Below are 18,700 nucleotides of genomic sequence, written 5' to 3'. Positions count from 1 at the left end.
ATTTTTCAACCAGTAAAGGAATTGTCTGTCAATCAAGTAGGATTACTTAAAAGTTATGAATACTGTCATTTAGTTCAAATACAGAGTTCTGTAGGATAAAAACCACACGTACCTAAATTACCTCTCAAGTCTGTCATAAGAAAGAAAGCATAGATCAGATACACTTAATCACTATAATTAACTAGTTTACCTTTATATCTCTGATTAGCTGCAGATCATAAGCCTGTATTTTTCTTTATCTCTCTTTACAGTAGAATATAATTCCTATTGTGAATGTCACATTGGTTGTGCTCTCTGTGACAATGGAATTAACTTGCTTGGCCGAATGGCAAATCTATTATTTCAACATACGCTTGCAGTGCAGTTTGAAATTCAGAATGAGCTAAAAATAAATGGTTCCCATATGAGATAATTTCATTTCCTGAACTTGCATCAGTTTGTAATAGAGTTAATAAAACTTTTTCTTTAAGTGTATCTCATCAGAATGAGTGAAAGCAAACTTTTTTTTTTTAAATTAATTTGAAGTATTCTTAATTTGCTTTTTACACTTTATGAAAGTGGCAATTTGTGATTCATCTAACAAAATTAGTTAGTACCTCTAGGTTCAGTAGGACCACTTGCCTTTGTAGAATTATTGCTTTATTGAAGCTTAATGTGATGTTGCTGTAATTGATGGTAGAAGCCCTGTTAGCCTGTTCCAATTACAGGATGAAATGCTTAAATCTCATTAAAAAAAATTTAAAGGTAATGTATTTTGTCTTAATTATTTGGAAAAGAAGAGACATGCTCCAGGTAGAGTGATGAATTTGACATGCTACAGAACTACACGTAAGCTCAAATTTGTGTCTAGCAGCCTTTCTGATGGTGTTTATGTGCCAGTGCCACAATTATTATTTTTAGTCTTTTTTTTTTTTTGGTCTTGTCTCATTTTGAAAGAGTCTTATAACAACAAAAGCTGTGTGTAAGAAGCTTGAACTGACTGTACATATGATCATTTAATGTGCCAAAAATGACATATGCAAACACTGTGTAAAAAAATTCTTCATTAAAGTTTCATTTAATTTCTCTTAAAGCCGTATTAGCAACACTATTATATAAAACACTTTCTTGAAAGAAATGTGATTTTTATAGTTGAAGCTGTACTGTCAGCAAGTTTTAGATTACTTAACTATGTCACTAGAATTTTTTTCTACAATTACTAACATACCAAAATAAATTATGGTTACTTTTAAACATGACAGGCAGAGCCACTTGTAATTAGAATATTGTAATGTAATGTAATTGTGGTATAATTGTGGTGCATTCATCTGTATGTGGTCTGGTCTGCCTTCACACTTCTACTTCACACTGCATACTACTAATTTTTCCTTGTGATTTAGAAACAGATTTATGTTAGCTGTTAAGTCATTATTAGGCTGTTAAAAGTCATTTTTATATATATATGAGGTATCTGTTTTTGTGTATAAATATACATGTTTAAGAATATATATATACAGACACACACAAAAAATAAAAATTAATGACTGTCCTAGAACTAGAATCTGTGTTCCAAATGCTCACTGATTTCAGTAAATGTGGCACAGATTGGTAAGACCCACAAATGTGTTTTGGTGCTTTTTGAATGCCTCAGTGATATGGAATGATCTGTCAGGGACATGCTTTCACTGATATTGTTAGACTTACTGTATTTTCTTATAAAAGGTCCTTTGCCATAAACATTTATTTATTGTATGCACACAAAATAGCTGTCTAACGTTTTGCTGATCTCCTTTTGTCAGGGAGTCTCAAACTCTTTGATGTTGTTACACTAAATATCATAGTTTGCCAGAGCACATCCTGTCCTGTCGTCTGTCTGCAAATGCTTCCTGTCCTGGATTCAGACTGTTAAAGTGTCCTGAATGTTACCATCTAAACAGATTGTCTTTAGGCTGGAATATGCCTTGATAGCATGGCAGGGTCATTGTTAAAATTGAGAACATTTATAGCTGTTATATATTACTCCTTTAGGAGCCTTACCTAAGAGCTAAAGCTGTCAGTTACTGCAGTCCTGCCTATTTTGGTGCAGAATTATGCTACCAGAGCAACCTGTGTTAGACTGATCCAGTGGAGTGAGATGAAATCATCGTGGAGTCATTGTAACCAATGGACACTCGAGTGCTCCAGCTTGTTTTTGTGTTCAAAGGTTACCAAATGAAAATCAAACAGAAATAGATGAACTAAATGCATGACTTCAAGTACTTCAAACATGGAACGTCCTTCCTTTCTTGGTGAGATGTTTAAAATGAGACTGAAGTGTCTAAGAGTAAAGGTTTTGAGCATGTTTAACCAGCAAATACAGAGAAAAATATAATTTCCCCCTTCTTTTTAATTTAAAATATTCCATTTCACTTTAATATAAACATAAATAATCTTTAGATTAAAAGTTGAACATGCAAAATGAACAGTTCATTCCAGAAGAGGTTTAAGAAATTCCAGTGTCAGAGTTAGTAGAAAAATATGATTTTGATGAATGGAAACAAAGTATGGAAAATATAATAGTACCGTAGGCTATTTTTTTTTCCTGTTGATTTTGAAAACAAGAGAATTGCTCACTAGAGACAGATGCAATATGGCAAGTTACTGCAAATCCTTTTTTTGTGTTCATGGAAGATCTGATTTGTAGAGATTCTGATATTTCAGTCCAGTTTCCATTAGGAGTTGAGACTCTCAACAACAAAATTAAACTAGGTGTCGAGAGAATTGGGCTACAATTTGGAGCTTTCTCACTCCTTTCCTGCTGTGCTATAGATTCCAGAGTGATACATAAAGGGTGTAAAATCTGAAAGATCATTTTCTGCTAGAAATTGGAGTTTCAGACCATAGACCAGTCTTCTTATCACCTGCTATATCCCCTCAACCAGCTGTCCTCCAATGATTATAATTGATTTTAAATGGACTGTTCTGCAGTATATTAACAGCTTGCATCTTGATGTATTTATTAATTTCATTCTTTCTCAAAATGCTGCCTTATGGGATCCAGTTCTTGATGGAAAATAATAGACCTTCAAACATCTATTTGCTCAGTTGCTGTGTTTCACCTGATTTGTGAAGAGGACTGAATTCAGTTTTTAATTATATTTGTGAACTAAAGTTGTATATAGAAGGTCTCTTATCTGTACATAAAAGATGTAATATATAAAATGAAGTACTATATGTGTATACCTGTTAGTAACACAGTTTTATCTGGATTTTTTTTGTTAGGTTTTGTTTGTCTAAAGGTACTTTTTTTTTTATTATGTGGTGAAGTGCTAATCCAAAAAGAAATGTTTTTTCTAGCCCTGCAATTTTTAATTGCAAAATTCCTGGTGAAGTAATGGCTATAATGCTAGCTGTGCTAAGACTACTTACTCAGAGGGTCCAGGTTTGAAGACATGTAAAGAGATATTGGGATATAGAAATCCTAATTGCAGTTTTTGCTAATGAAGTGTTAATAGTATTTTGAATTGACTGTTCAGGCCAATTCAATACTTTTTCCTTTTCTTTTTCTCTTTGCAGGAGACACTGGATTTGAGTAGACTGTTATTTTTAGGGTAGACAATGGCCTTTTTTTGACATTGCCAAACTATAATACTGTCTTACATTATGCTGAAGACTGAGTCACGATGAGAAGTCAGGGCCCAATTTTGAGAAAGTGGCACGTGAACACTTAAATGTATTCAGGCTTTTCACCCCCTCTTGTATGCCAGTTCTAGTCAAAAAATTGCATCAGAGGTTGGTTGATGATGTGCTGCAAACCCTTCTTTCTTATAGACCTCATATTGTGAATGTTAATAGCTTTTTGTAATATAGCACTTTGTGTGGAAGAGGTCCAAATAAGCAACCCCTAAAGCCTTGGGTTTCTTCCAAAGGAGTTTATTGGTTTTCTCTTTATAGTCATCTGGCTATCCATCAGTTAAGTGCCAGACCTGTTGGATCAAATGTTTGTTCAGTGAGCAGTGAAGCCAATGCAGGTTCTTTGTTGCAAGTGTGTGCTCAGGGCCACAACCCCTCTCTATACCACTGTGGCAGTCGTTCCTCCCACCCATCTCTGTAAGGCTGCATCCTGCTGAGCTTTCTGTGTGGTTAAAGACAAAACTTTGGACCATCTTTTCCTCAGCAGAGGCACTTATTTGTGTCTGTCTCGACCAAGTCTACTGTGTAAAACTCTTGTTTATAATTATCTCTTGTCTGAGATAATTATATTTCTATAAATCTTTCATTCAAATACAGATTTGAAAGAAACTGGGCAGACAGGGACTGCTGGTCAAACTGTGTCTTCTTGTTTCCTTGGAAAACACATTAAAGAATGTTGTTTGGAAAATTAACTGATGATTCTCTTATTTTTCTGGGTCACTACCATGGATTTTCCTCTAAACTGTCTGCACGCAGTCTTGAAAGGTGAACAAAATATGGCAACTTGAAGTAGAGGCAAAGGATTCACTTTGCCTTGTATTCAGTTCAGGCATTATAGCTAGTTGTAGAGGTCTAAGTCAACATGACACGATGTGACATGATCAGATTGTTCTCTGCTATAACTCTTGGTTCCTTCTGCAGAAAAATGAAACTATTTAAGAATATAGAAAATATATTCTACAGCTCATACCCTTGGCATATCTGGTCCTGTACTGTGTGTCTACCAGTGACAACAGCAAGTCCCCCCAAGCATCTCTGTTAGAGGGCACATCCCAGCCTGTTTTCTCTAGCATCTGCTGTGGACATATTTTTGAAGGCTTTGTCTAATCTCTTTTTGAACTTGCTGCTCCTGTTTGCTTTCACAGCCTCTGCTTCATAAAAAAGTACTTTATCTTTTTGAAGCTTAACTCCTAGAAGCTTCAGTAAACATCCCCTATTTCTGGTATTGTGGTACTTGGTGGATAATTTTGCCTTCACTGTACCTGATGTTCATGTGATAATGCTGTACCCCTTGGTCATATTTCTTCTCCTCTCCAAACCATGGACTCCTACCCTTTTTTGCTCTGTCTTCCTAGAGTATTTTGCTCCAGCCTGTTAGTAATTTTGATTATTCTTTTTCCTGGTGGTTTCTCAGTTCCTGTATCTGTGCAACTGATTGCTCCTACCTACTCATAACTCTTTTCTCTTCCTTTATTGAGATTTAACCTATTTTTGTCAACATACTCCCTAAAGTGTCTTTAATCTAGTCTTTCAGCATGCTTTCAATTCGCACTGCTTTGGTTTTGATTGAAAACTTAATAAGCACATTTCATTTCTAGTTCATAATTTAGATTGATAATGAAGACATGAACAAAAACAGATACACAACAGAATCCTCCGAATCTTTTCTAAAATGTTCTTCCATTTTTTCATTGACCATGATATTTCAACCAGCTTTACACCTCTCCTGTAATAATCTGGACATAACTTCTGTGGTTTGTAAGAAAGTTTTCATTAAAGATGTGAGTATATATTATTTTCAACTTCTCCAGAAGGATAATAGGGCTCGTGACTAGGAAAGATAGAAATCAAAATTGATTGGTGTGTCTTTTTCTTGACAAAACTTCTTACCTTCTAGGTGTCTACATATAATAGCTTCATTACTTGTTCAAGTATTTTCTAGAGACTGAAGTTAAAATAACTAGTTTATTGTTTGCCAAATTCTACTCTTTCTAACTTTTTTTTTTTAATATGGGTAATATGTTTGCTTTTTCCAGTCTTCTGATACTTCACTTATGCTCATGATTTGTCAGAGGTCATTGCTAAAGGTTAGTTTCTGTTAGTCTCAGCCAGTGCCTTAAGTATCCAAGGATGAAGCTCACTAGGTCCAGCCAATTTGAAAAATATTTAAGTCACCTTAGCACTCTTGGATCAATTCCTTTCTTTTATTTTTAATAGGATTTAAAGTGTTGATCGGCATTAATCATACTAACTGGGAGGTTCAAGGCTGCAATGAAGATTATTAGTGTACATGGATTCCAAATTAATGGAAAACAGTCTTTATAGTAACATTTTTCTCTAATAAACACAAAAGAATGATTGCTAAATTCTTGAAGTCCAGTTCCTTGCTATCTTTGGCTGGTGTATTGTAGCATGCAGATGAACGCTGTTGTTCTCACACTTGTGTTCAGACACATTGCAGGAAAGAGCAGACTACTGATATGACAGAAGATGTGAAAACCTGCCTTTTAGAGCCTCGTTGGTTCTGATAAGCAGATATAAACTCTGTATTAGTGTGGTGCATAAGTGTTACCTTCTTTAGTCTTTAAATAGGTATAAAAATGAAGCACTAGTTCAAAGCCATGACATGTTTTGTTGTTATGTGGTCGGTTTTTCAGAAGATGCAGCATTGCAATTTCATGGTTTCTGTTTCAAGGAGAGAAGGATATTTTTGTACTGTAATGGAGGAAGAATAAATTTCTGATTAAATGTAGTGTGTCGCAGAAATACCTATTGTTTGTGAAGAAACTGAAAGCTTTAAAGGCCATTGAGGCAGTTTAACAGCTTTTGAGCAATGGGAGTGCAGTAAAGCTGGAGAGCTTTTTCTTGCTCTGCTTTGGGTATCTGCTTTTCAATTCTGCTTGGATGTCACAGGCTCTAATGCAACCTTAATTGACACAGACTATCCTTTCTCTTAATAATAAACAGTTAGGGTCCTTCTCAGATTAAACTTTAGTCTGAATAGTACTGTACTGCATACCTATTGTGCAGCTTTTGCTCTTTTTCTCACTCTCTGCCTAGAGGCATAGCAGCACTAAAAATCCCCATGCTTTGTTTTAGTAAGTGCAGCGTTTTGGTGGATTTGTTTTAACGTAAATATTGTTTAAGCTAGATGAGTCAGGTGAAAGAGACACATTTTGCTTCCGGTATTTTTGATAATCCTTACTGCAGAAGTTTCTTTCCCAGTCTTCCATAAACTATGAACAAATCTTTCTGTCACGCAACAGAATTTCTGGGCTTGCACATCGGTACATTAAAGCTAGTAGGTGCTTTGGGCATAGACTTCTTAGCATCTGTAGCAGGCTTTAAATATGTGAAAGAGAGAGTGCAATGCTCTGTTTGCTGTTTTCAGTAAGTATGGGAAGGAAAAAAAAAAGAAATGTTACAGTGTAAGAGACTTATGTTAGACATCGATATGGTGCTCAGATGTGGGATGGAGTTGCCTGAAGAGACTCTAGGATCTCTTTCAACTGGAGATTTTCAGGGACAGGTCAAACAAATATCTGTTAGAACTAACATTTGTACAAACTAACCATATGTATGGATAGATGGGTCGCATGAGTTCTATAGATTCCTCACAACCCTGTATTCCATAATTAAGTGTTGAAGACTGCAAATTTGAACACTGAGGAGTTTAGGCATTTACTGAAGGAAACAGGATAGGTCTGATAAGCTGAGAGGGATCCCAGTTGCCAAGGGGATATGCAACAGCATAGCATCAAGCAAACAGTCTGCCCAAGCCCCTGGACGCAGGAATCTGGAGAGCAATCTAACAGATTCCTTCTAGTCTGTCAATGGTGTGAGCTCTTTTATTTTGCATTCTTTCACGAAGCCTGGTATTACTTGCACATACATACACGCGGGCATCCATAGATGGTATAAGGGAACAATTATACAGTCTGTTATAATCTGTTTTAATTAGAGAAAGCTTATTTTAAAATTGCCAGCACTGTGGCAAAGTGCATGAAAATAAAGATTTATTACCATTGTCAAAAGAGAGGCTCAGAACACTTGTTTGGTGCAAATAGTTATTTTTTATTCTTTCTTTTCTAATAAAAATTTCAATTTTAATCTAAGCAATTTCCAAATATTAATTTCTCATGTAGTACATAGATTTAAAAGCAATCAAAAAAACACCACTCAGCAGAAGTAATTTCAAGATGAATGATAAAACTCTTCAAAATCCTCCTTACTATGTGTATAAATTTTTTTTAAATGGTCTTACCTGACCCTTCAGACTTGTGGCTGAAAACATAGAGTTAGGAGAATCACAAACTTCAAATTGTTGCTTTACTTTATTCAATATTTTTTTTGCTATCCTTAGTTCAAAGAAAAACTACTGTTGGCACAGGGTTTTTTCCTGTGTGGATTTAAAAGGTTCCCTATGTTATTTGTAACCATACCGTTAAGCTGGTACTTAAGAAAAAGTGAAATAATTAATTCATTATAGTTTTCAAAGACAAATGCATAATATAAAGAGTCTGTGAAAATAAGAACAGTAAAATACATTTGTGTGGTTCTGTCGTTAGTGCCGGTAGAATAGCAGTGGTCTTACTAGTGGTACTAACTTTTTGCTGCTTCCAGTAAGCAACAGTCAGTGAAAGTGCAGAGCTTGACAAGCTGTATACATGCAGAACTGAAAGAACCGGGAATTAAACTTTATACAATTTTCAACTACAACAAGAAGACACAAGTCTAGAAACCTTGAATTTGTTCCTCAAAATTATGTTGAATGGGAATTAATGCTAGATTAGGAAGATCCATTCAGAATTGTTTTGGCCTCCCTTTTCCATATTCCTTTAATGTGACCATCTAGTAATTGCTACCATAAAATTTTCTGGTATTGAATTTGAGGAATCTGTTGCAGCTATGTGTCCCTATGTGTGTCCCCCACCTTCCTGTGATACCATATAATTTTTGGTACACTGTAGATATTTATATGGATTTTGGGCTTCAGGCAGGTTAAAAGGTTTCTAGAGCTGTTTTATGACTTATGACAGGTGTTATAGAGGTACTGTGGCCACCTAGTAGTGAAGCATGTCTTGCTGTCTCCACGTGTGCTGGCCCAGCCTTCAAGGCTAATGTGGTCTCTTCTGGTCCAGTGGCTGTGCCAATCTCTGTAGTTGTTCTGCTGTTTGCATGGCGACGCAATAAGATGGGAGTTATTCCCTGGAACAAAGGCATGAAGTCATTCATACTGTGTGGTAGCTGGGATGATTGTGCTATGAATTCACCCAAAGTACGGACTCGGAACCAGTCTCATTGAGTAGAATGAGTGCAGTTATCCTTATTTGGGGAAGAAGAACCTTATTGTTGCAAGCCATACTGGGTCACATCCCCTGCTCTTAGAGGCTGGAGAATGAGCCCAAACTCTTTTTGGCTTGCTGGCTATGGGAGTAGCTTTGCTATCTTGCTGCCATGGTGCATGGAGGAAGATGCATCAAAGAGTTTCTGCGAATGCACTTGCAGGACTGTAAAAAACTGCATGAGGCAATGGTTGTCTTAACAGGAATGTGAAACATCCTGACAAAGAAATGGCATAAAGCAGTGTCTCATATCCAAATACCTCTTTTTCTTTGGCACTTGTTGGTTTTTTTTGCCAGTAGTATGAGGCAATGAGACAATGTTTAACATTTTTCTCTTAAGTTCTATTTTGTGTCTGACTGCAGCCTTAGTTCTGGACACCCAGATGCAGTAATTTCTAATTATTTTCATATGTTGCCATGATTCTACCTAGCAGCAGAAAAAAGGTTCCAAATTTTATATATTTCAGAAGAAAGGATGTTTATAGTTGAAGAATGTTTTCTTATGCTGCATTCTTGTAAGATTTTAGTTAATATATTAGAAATACAGATTTAAATGTGTATTTGAAATGTATAAAAGTGTCTAATATGTATTGTATTTAAAATATGCGTATAATTTCTACAGCATATTTGGTGTTACTGTTAAAGAAAAGGATACGTTTGTCACTAAATTTCAGGCAGGTTTTTCTCCAGTTTGTCTGAAGAAGTTGTTTGCTGTATTTTAGATTTTCACAGACTGAAATAAAATGTTTGTATCTGATTTGTTCTAAAATGGGTAAGCATGTTCTTCTAGAATCTGCATTAGCTGGAAAGTTTTGGAAGCCTATGTATGGGAAACTGTTCTTTTACTCTGGAACTTATTATCTCTTAAACAAAATGTCGGGAACAAAAGAAATAATATGAAGTTCATTATCAGCTGCAAGCATAACATTGCTTCTTTTCCCATATACTTTTCCTGCTTTCTCATGCACTTTCTCACTTTCCAATTCCTTTATGAAGCTGTTTTCTTTATGTGACATTTTAATTACAGGGCAATAATGAAAATTAAGAAAATAACTATGGCAACAGGAGTTAGACATATTTTTATATATGTGTGTGGTTTTGTGCAAATTTACTTCAGTAGAAAAATGTACAATATATTTTTTTGAACATTTGGTTTCAAAATACAACATACTTTGTTTTTGCAACTATGTAAATTGCATGTCAGAAGACTGTCTTTAGGAGATTTCACATTTATCTACAACTGTGCCAAGTGTCCCTGATATATTACTGCAAGATTTTGAAAGTTAGTGCTATGCTGTTTTAATATTTAGTCTGAGATGTGGAGGGCATTACCTATCATACTGAGCAACAGGCTCACATTGTTTCCTTGAATCCCATCTATCATCTGTGAATTTGTTTTCCTTATATTATTAATACTGTGGGGCAAGGACTTGTCAAAGTGTCTGTGACAATCATAGGGACAATGTTAGATACTTTTTGTAGCAATAAGAAAAAAAAGACTGCTCCTCAGTTGTCTTGCAATGACATGTTTTATTTCAGCCAAACATAATGAAACTTCTGAGTGCTATCCCAAGTGTGTACTTTACTTGTGAGGTGCAATCAGAAAATACATAGTTAATGTAGGAGTAATTATTTTAATGCATAATACTTTCCTTGTAGTACAAACAGAAAGCAGTTTAAGTTATGAATATTATTTGTGACATGAATTATTTAACAGTGTCTGAGGGATTTAAAATACATCTCAAGGTGATACTTGAAGGACAATTTTGAGAGTGTTTTCATTCTGAGGTGTGTTTCATGTTGACACCTATGGCAGTAAAATCTTCAAAGAATTCTAGGTCTTATGTAAAACTTTTAGAATCTCAAGTCATTGAGTCGAATGTGCTCATGCCATTAAAACTTCTTTTAATCTTAATCTCTTTCAGTCCCAGCAAAGATGCATTGTGATCTTTGCACTGGTATGCTGCTTTGCAATTCTGGTTGCACTGATATTTTCGGCAGTGGATATTATGGGAGAAGATGAGGATGGACTCTCAGAAAAAAACTGTCAAAATAACTGTCGGTAAGAGGTAACAAACCAAACTTCTCTTTTGGGGTGGGCAGGAATGTATGTGTATTGTATCAGGGCATGAAGTAATTACAATAGTTCTGTGGTGTAATTGGGAAGAGTAGGTAACAGAGGAAGAAATGGTTTCTCATTTTGAATTTCTGGTTTTGGAGGTTAGTTTGAGGAAAAAAAACCCCACAGTTTTTGAAGTTATTTTTGGTGATATGTTTTGAGCAAGACCCTTGTGTTAGGTCAATTATTTTGTAAGCCTGGGTCAAACCCATTAAGTTTCAGTAATTGAGTACTAAGGTGACTCCCATAGTTCCCAATTCTTTACTGTCTTTTCATCAAGAGCATTTCTTTCTTTCTCCATAAAGGTCACTGATCACTTTTGGCCTAAAACTACTGTCCCATTTATGTAGGGGAAGCTTTTCCATGTTCCTTTTTGTTGCACTCTCCTAATAGACATACTGGCTTGCCTACAAACTGTGAAAAAGATCAGTGATATGATCAGAAAGGCTGGAGTTCTGACAGTGTTAGATTAAGATTTGCCTCAGAAACCTGCCATGGTTTTGTCTTTTAACTTTAATTTTAAGTAGGAGCTTAGTTTGTTTGTTTTTTTTTCCTTTTATTTCCAGACTGTAAATCTCATTTTGCTGCTCTTCACTGTCAGCTTCCTCCATGAATCTGTTCATTAGTGATGACCGGTGCTTTTCCTAGATGGTATTGTCCAAAGTCCTCTTCTGTCTGCCAAAAAGCTGATCATTTGTAGGTTTCATTCCCAGTGGTATTCTGTTTGGGTTTTTTTCAAGACTTTAGCTTTTATATAAAGTACCCTCTCTGATCCACTTTGTGGAAAAACAGTAATTTTTAAATAACTTCTCAGAAATCCATTCTACTCTGATCAGGGAGTTGCTGGAGTGGGAAGGGGACCTCTGGGCATCCTGCAATCTGTGACCCTGCTCAGACCAGAGTTGGCTACACCAAGTTGCTCAGGAATGTGCACAGTAAGGCTTTGTGTAGCTCCAGGGATGGACTCCACAGCCTTTCTGGGCAACCTGTTCCACTCCTTGTGCAGAATTTACCCAACTACCACTGGTTGGGTGTACAGCAAGTAAAAGATAATTGAGATATGTGTTTTAGAATAATTTAACAAAAGAGTAATGTTTCTTTGAGCCTTTGATCCTTATTTCTGCTATTCTTTGTTGATTTTGTGTGAAAACTCTTTCAGGACAGTGCCTTTCTATGCTGCATGTATGACACTGCAGACAACACTAATTCAGAATCCAGAAAATTTGATTATGTTTTTGCAATCATAAGGTTTTACAGGTTTTTTTACATGCTGCTTAAAAAAAAAAAAAAAAAGGATTCTTTAAATCTGTAGCTCTATTCAAATAGGATATACTTGCAGCATCAGGTAACTTTGTCCTGAAATTAACCATCCTTCCAGCACTTTTTTCCAGGATTGTTTTTAGGTTTGGTTTTGTTCACTTCCTTGTATGCCTAGAGGTCTAGGCAGCCTTCTAATATCTTCTCTGAATCTTCTAGTGTTCAGCCAGCTTCCCTCTCCCCATCAAGGTCTTAGGTGTTCTTCACTGCGCCTTCCAAAATTTTGCCATCCAAAATTTTTAAAGATACTTCATGTGTCACCTCTACACCCACCATCTCCATGTGTGAATCTTTGACAGAACTAGGTCAGATGAGGGGAAAGTCTTTCTGCTTGTTGACTTCAGTGTACTGCACACGACTTCAGCACACACAGAAACTACTGCACCGTGTTTTCCTCTTAGTTGTATCAATTAATGGCTCCCATTTTGTTCTGGGCAGCTGCATAAGCCTAGCAAAGGAAGGACTTCACCTTCTTCACTTTGTATTCTTCAAAGGGAAGAAAATTCAGAGTAGCAGTGATGTACAGTGCTATAGAAAAACAGGATATTATTTTTTTCCATGTGTGAGATTAACTGGTTTTGTCTCTTTGTATGAGTTATAGCAAACTGCCTTTCCAAAGTATATTTGCCTTTGCTAAGTTTTTCTATTGGTTCACATGTGTCAGTCTTGTCCTCTCCTGGACTGGGTTAGAGAAGCCTGGGACTAAATTCAGCATATTCAGACCTTAAACGTAAGAGTCAATTAAACTGCTCTGCATTTACAGGGATAAAAGTGATCTCAGACCCCAGCTCTATTTTAAGGTGCCTTTTACAGAGCGTTTCAAGTATATGATCTAGCTATTAATGCCTGAACCAGAAGGCATATAAGTGCTGTGTGTATAAACTGCCTAAACCATTTCTAATAACAGTATCCAAGTGCTGGCAGCTGCTACCTGCTAACATTAAATCCTTCTCTATATGATGAAACTGGAGTCCTTTATGTGTTAAATACATTGCAGACTTAAGTGAAGTGCTGCAAATCAGTTGCTGCCAATGGCATATATTTAGTACTTGGGGTAAGCACTTTTAATAAGTAAGACAAGAGTTATTGAATTCTTATATTTCTGCTGTGTGAGTATTTTCACTGAAATTCAGCAAGAGGTGCTTACATTTGCAGGATGTGCTGAGGCAGAATGGTAATAGATGGTTCTCTTTTTTTGTTGTCATTGATGAAATGTTTGTCAAATACAAGTTTACATATATGATCCTAGAATTCTTTTTTGGTTTTAAATTACTGAATTTGTGAAGCAGATTGATAGGAAATGATGCTGTGGATTTGAGAAGAACTTCACTGATAGTTTGTTAAAGACTTTTGTCTTCAGAAAATTTCATTTGGTCTTTTTATTTTAAAGGAAAATACACCTGAAATAGTTCTTTGGCTAGAAATTTTTGGAGTTTGTGTTAAAAAATAGTGAGAATTTTTAAGAGAGAGAAAGAAGAAGTAAGAGGAAGACATTTTTAGAGTCTAGAGCTTTTTATAGCCTGAGGGAGGAATCATTGAGGTATGTTGTATGTGGCATTTTTCAGTAAAGCTTACATCTTTTTTTTGTTATTGTGATTGTATTGTTCATGAATACTAATACGGCCTTTCTGATCTACTTGTTGTAATTCATCGTGAGGTTTCTCCTCTGTAAAACATTCCATAAACTCTTATTACAGGAGGAATACATACTGCATATATTTCCAAAATGACCTTACTCTTTATTGATGTCTTTGTAACAAAGACAAGTCAGGGAGTGGAAAAGCAGGCTTTTTTGCATGTCTTCTCTGATTGCTGAAGGGATTGATGCTACCCATCTAAAAGAGTGCTTAAGAAACAGCACTTTTTTAAGAAATGGAAATGTGTTTGAAAGTAAAATTATGGATTGTGAATTGTAGTCTTTGGGCTGTTTGCTGAAAAACTCAGTCTGTGATTGAGAACTGAAAAGCATCTTGCCTTAGAGGTCACTTGTGACTGCCACAATGTGGAGCCAGATTGTTGGAGGCTGCTGTTTCCCGTTTTGTTTGTTGCGCAGGAAGAGGAACTTGATATTCAATACTATTGGGTCAAATATACAACAGAAGCTTGAATATTTGAGATGTAACTAAGAAATTATTGAAATCGATTTTTTTATCTTTTGACATGTAGATACAGAAACTTTTTTTTTTAGCCTGCTTTGCATGTTGTAATCTGAAAACACAAATAGGTAAATTAAAAGAATTTACAACCCTTTCCTAATAATGGAGGGCTAATAGTTGAGCAAATAAACGTAGTTATCAGATTAATTACCAAGCACCACTGTAAAAATTACCGTTTCTTCTACTGACACGGACAGTGCAATTCAAATGAAGAGACAGGGGAAGGTATATAAAATTTATCAGGCAGACAAATTCAGATTCTCATTTCAATTCTGAAGCTTGAACTGTACTGTCTGAAAAATTGCACTGGTTTAGATGAAATAAGGCTGTTTGTACTTACTTGCACTGTCTGATATAACTTTCATGCTGTGAATTGTATGTGGAGAGGTTGGCTGACTGAAATGAGACTTTTTATTTTATTTTTTTACGATAGGATCACGTCTGCTAAGAGGCAGCTTTTCACTTCAGAGTGTGCTGTAAACTCTTGGCTTTGTTCCACAAAATTTTATTTCAGAATGCTGGACTTAAAACATTATTTTTGACCCATCCTATTAAAAGTAATGTCAACTGATTGACATTTAAGAAATAAAAAAAGTAGTAATGACTGAGAAAAGTTGAGGTTTTGCAGTCTGGGCTTGATATGTGATGGAAATAATTCTTTTAAGACATCCACATTAATGTTGTTAGGCAGCCCTGATGGAGACTGGTTAAGAGGATATGCTTAGCAGTCTGGGAATTTTGCCTGTCTTGCTGTGGGTCCATTAGACACTGAATCTATAAAATTAGATTATTGTAATTTGAAAATAGTACATTTTAATGGCTGATCTATTGTGAATAAATCTTGGCTAGCCTCTGGCCTAACATCAGTCAAGACTTGGCTTTGTTGGAATTGGCCTGTAAACTCTAGAAATGGCAATTTGGGAAACAGAAGAAATTACAACTATTAAGAGAGAGTCTCTTTTTTTTCAAACTCTTTGAACCAAGGTCATTTTGATTTATTAGCAGTAATTTGAGCTCTTCAAGGCTCAGCTTGAGCCTCTTCTGGTGGTTGCTGCAGATAGTCATACTAGGGTTCCTGTAGAGCTTGCACATGCCCTTAATTATCCTTATCTCACTAGCTTTTCCAATATCCATTGAAGCAGTTGTAGCAGCTGGCATAGCTCCTGTCTCTGGCTGTGGGTTTGACCCTGTCTCTTGAGGGGGACCACAGAAAAAGGTGGAAAAAGAAGCAGTGGTAGCTATCTTCTGTAGTTCCCAAGCTTAGTGTGCACTAAAACTGTTGTTTTAGTATAATTTTTTTTCAATTTGCCTTTCTCTGATGATAATTGGAAGGATTTTTCTTGTTTTCTCTGTGTGTGTGTTTTCAAGGAAGATTCTGTCTTGCATTTTGTTCCAGTGACAATATTTTGATCATTTCTCAGAGTAATACATAACAAAGGCTCTTGCTCTTTTGTGTTTGGACTTATGTTGGAGGAATTTGCTGTTCTGTAGGACAGGAGAGGCAAAGCCTATTGAGTTCATTTTGTGGTTGTAGGGAGGCTTTGACCAATTCTGCACTATAACAAGTAGGTAATGATGCCTGAGCAGTGTTTATGTTTCCTTTAGATATTGTTTGGATTGTTTTGGATAAGGATTTTTATCCTCTATAATTTAGGAATCCTGAAGAGACACTGAATCTTCCTTTTGAAATGCTAAACTTTAGAATAAAACAATACCCTGCAATGTCGACTTCCAGAGATTAAATCTAGTTATATACAATAATTGTTTATATTGAACAATTACCATGTGTTGCATGCATTGCTGTCAGTTTCATTAGATGGTTATTCGTCAGTTGTGAAAGAGGCCCCACAACTGGAGCCCATAATTGATTTTTTTTTTGTTACTTTATAAATCATTCTTTCAACTACTTTCTGCTATTTCCCCGAGTAGGGTTTTGAAGCACTGTTAAATAAGCACATTGCAGCACATGCTTACATTCATTTACCTTGGAAGTGTTTTGCCCCAGGCTTATTGTGGGGGAGATTTTCTCTGCGCTGCGTGGGCTCTGAACATAGCAAGGTTTATATTGACTGATTTCTATTTAATAAACAAGCTATGACAGGCATAATAGTTAAATGTCTAAACAGAACAAGATGCTCAGATTTTGAAAACAAGCCTGTTAAAGAGCAACTGAAGATTTCTATTTACAAAACAACTATTCCACTTGGCGCCAAAATGCCTTCTGTCAACATGATGGACAAGGGGATTGAGTGTACCTTCACTCAACTTGCAGACAGCACCAAGTTGGGTAGGAGTGTTGATCTGCTGGAGGGTAGGAAGATTCTGCAGAGGGAACTGGATAGGCTGGATTGATGGGCCAAGGCCAATGGTATGAGGTTCAACAAGACTGAGTGCTGGGTCCTGCAGTGGGGTCACAACAACCCCATGCGGTGCACTACAGGCTTGCGGAAAAGTGGCTGGAAAGCCACCTGATGGAAAGAACCTGTGAGTGCTGGTCTACAGCAGCTGAACATGGGCCAGCAGTGTGCCCAGGTGGCCAAGAAGGCCAGTGGCATCCTAGTTTGTACCAGCAATAGTGTGGCCAGCAAGACCAGGGCAGTCCCTCTCAGCACTGGTGATGCCATATCTCACTATGAGAAGACACTGATGTGCTGGAGCATGTCCAGAGAAGGGCACAGGAGCTGGTGAAGGGTCTGGAGCCCAAGTCTTATTATGAGCAGCTGAGGGAGCTGGGGTTGTTTAGCCTGGAGAAAAGGAGGCTCAGGGGAAACCTCATCACTGTCTACAAGCACCTGAAAAAGGTTGTAGCCAGGTGGGGGTCAGTCTCTTCTCCCAGGTAACAAGGGACAGAATTAGAGGAAATGGCCTCTTGTTGTGCCAGGGGAGGTTCAGGTGGGATATAAGGAAAAATTTCTTCACTGAAAGGGTTATCAGGCATTGAAACAAGGTGCCCAGGAGAGTGGTGGAGAGACTTGGTTGAGTGGTAAACGTGGTGGCGCTGGGTTAATGGTGTGACTTTCTGATCTTAAGGTCTTTTCCAGCCTTAACAATTCTGTGGTGACTGTTTTCCCCTTGGTTTGGGGTGACATAGAGAATGAGCTATAAAACCACTTAGTTTTTTAGATTATCTCTGTTTGCAGTCATTTTTATTTTTGCATCAAAAGAAGGAATACAGTTTCAATTGAAGTTTCTAGTCTGGACACTGCAAAGACCTGGTGTACCTCCTGCAAAGTCATTCAACATCCCAAACTATGGAGGGAAATCACTAATTCAATAAACTTGCACAAGAGGAAATTCTACCTATCCTACCTTTAATTTTTAATTTTTTAAAAATTCATTTTAATGGAAAAGGTATGTATTAAGAGTTCCTCAGTACCTGTACAGAGTACAATTTTTTTCCTCTGTTTCTGCCCTGATATAAAGAAAGGATAATTTTTTGTGTTTTGCTTTTACTTTCAGCTATAAAGAATATCTTCAGAAATTAAAAAATGTTTAGATCTTGTTCTGTCTGCATTACTCCCAGTAGATAGTTCATTATTAATTACACTGTACTGAATAGGTCTGAGCTTCTACTTATTTTGTTCAAATGCACAAATGGTTCTTTTTCTCTCATTCTTTGTTCAGTTAATTATTTTCTCTGGCATTTAAGACAGAGGGCTTTAGAGTCTCCTTAAGGCAGCTTTTCCTGTTATGCTAAGTATTGTTTAGGATGTAATACAGAGGTTAACATATTTCATGGTCTTGAAAGTTATCTTTTTAGGTATGTGTTTGTTTCTGCTTTTAAGACTTAGAATTTATGAACTCATATCAGAGAAAATGTTCCAAGCTAGCAGTCAAATTCCAATTATTTTAAGGTTCCTAAGAAGTGCAGGTGGGACAAAGGAGCAATTCATGTATTAGAGTATCTTTCTCCTGTGTAGTTTGCTGGAGCTTCTCTATGATTAAATCTTTCTTTTTTTTTTTTTTTAATGTCTTCTCTCCCTTCTCCTGTTAAACGACTTAATGTGTTCTTTTCTCTTTTCAACTTAACATATTCAGAAAACTGAAATGACTTCATCCAAGCAGGATTCATAAGGTTTCTGAGGTAATTTTCTATACCGGATTGTAAGCCT

The 18,700-nt window shown here is 36.4% G+C and overlaps 1 protein-coding gene across 5 annotated transcripts in view; it reads left to right on the top strand.

Moving 5' to 3' along the window:
* The window catches only part of PLD5 (phospholipase D family member 5), a 171,920-nt gene that overhangs the window by 60,217 nt on the left and 93,003 nt on the right, over window positions 1-18,700 (top strand). For 4 of the 5 annotated variants that reach the window (XM_027657223.1, XM_027657225.1, XM_027657226.1 and 1 more), the window contains exon 2: window positions 10,922-11,058. In XM_027657223.1, the coding sequence (XP_027513024.1) occupies window positions 10,922-11,058 (137 nt within the window). Of the gene's footprint in view, window positions 1-10,921; window positions 11,066-18,700 lie in introns of all 5 variants that reach the window. The other variant, XM_027657227.1, reaches the window with a different exon arrangement.

The sequence above is a fragment of the Corapipo altera genome, unplaced genomic scaffold (assembly GCF_003945725.1).
Source record: "Corapipo altera isolate COAL_440 unplaced genomic scaffold, ASM394572v1 2c, whole genome shotgun sequence".
In the NCBI taxonomy this organism is placed as follows: Eukaryota; Metazoa; Chordata; class Aves; order Passeriformes; family Pipridae; genus Corapipo; species Corapipo altera.
This window is presented reverse-complemented; position numbering and strand designations above follow the sequence as displayed.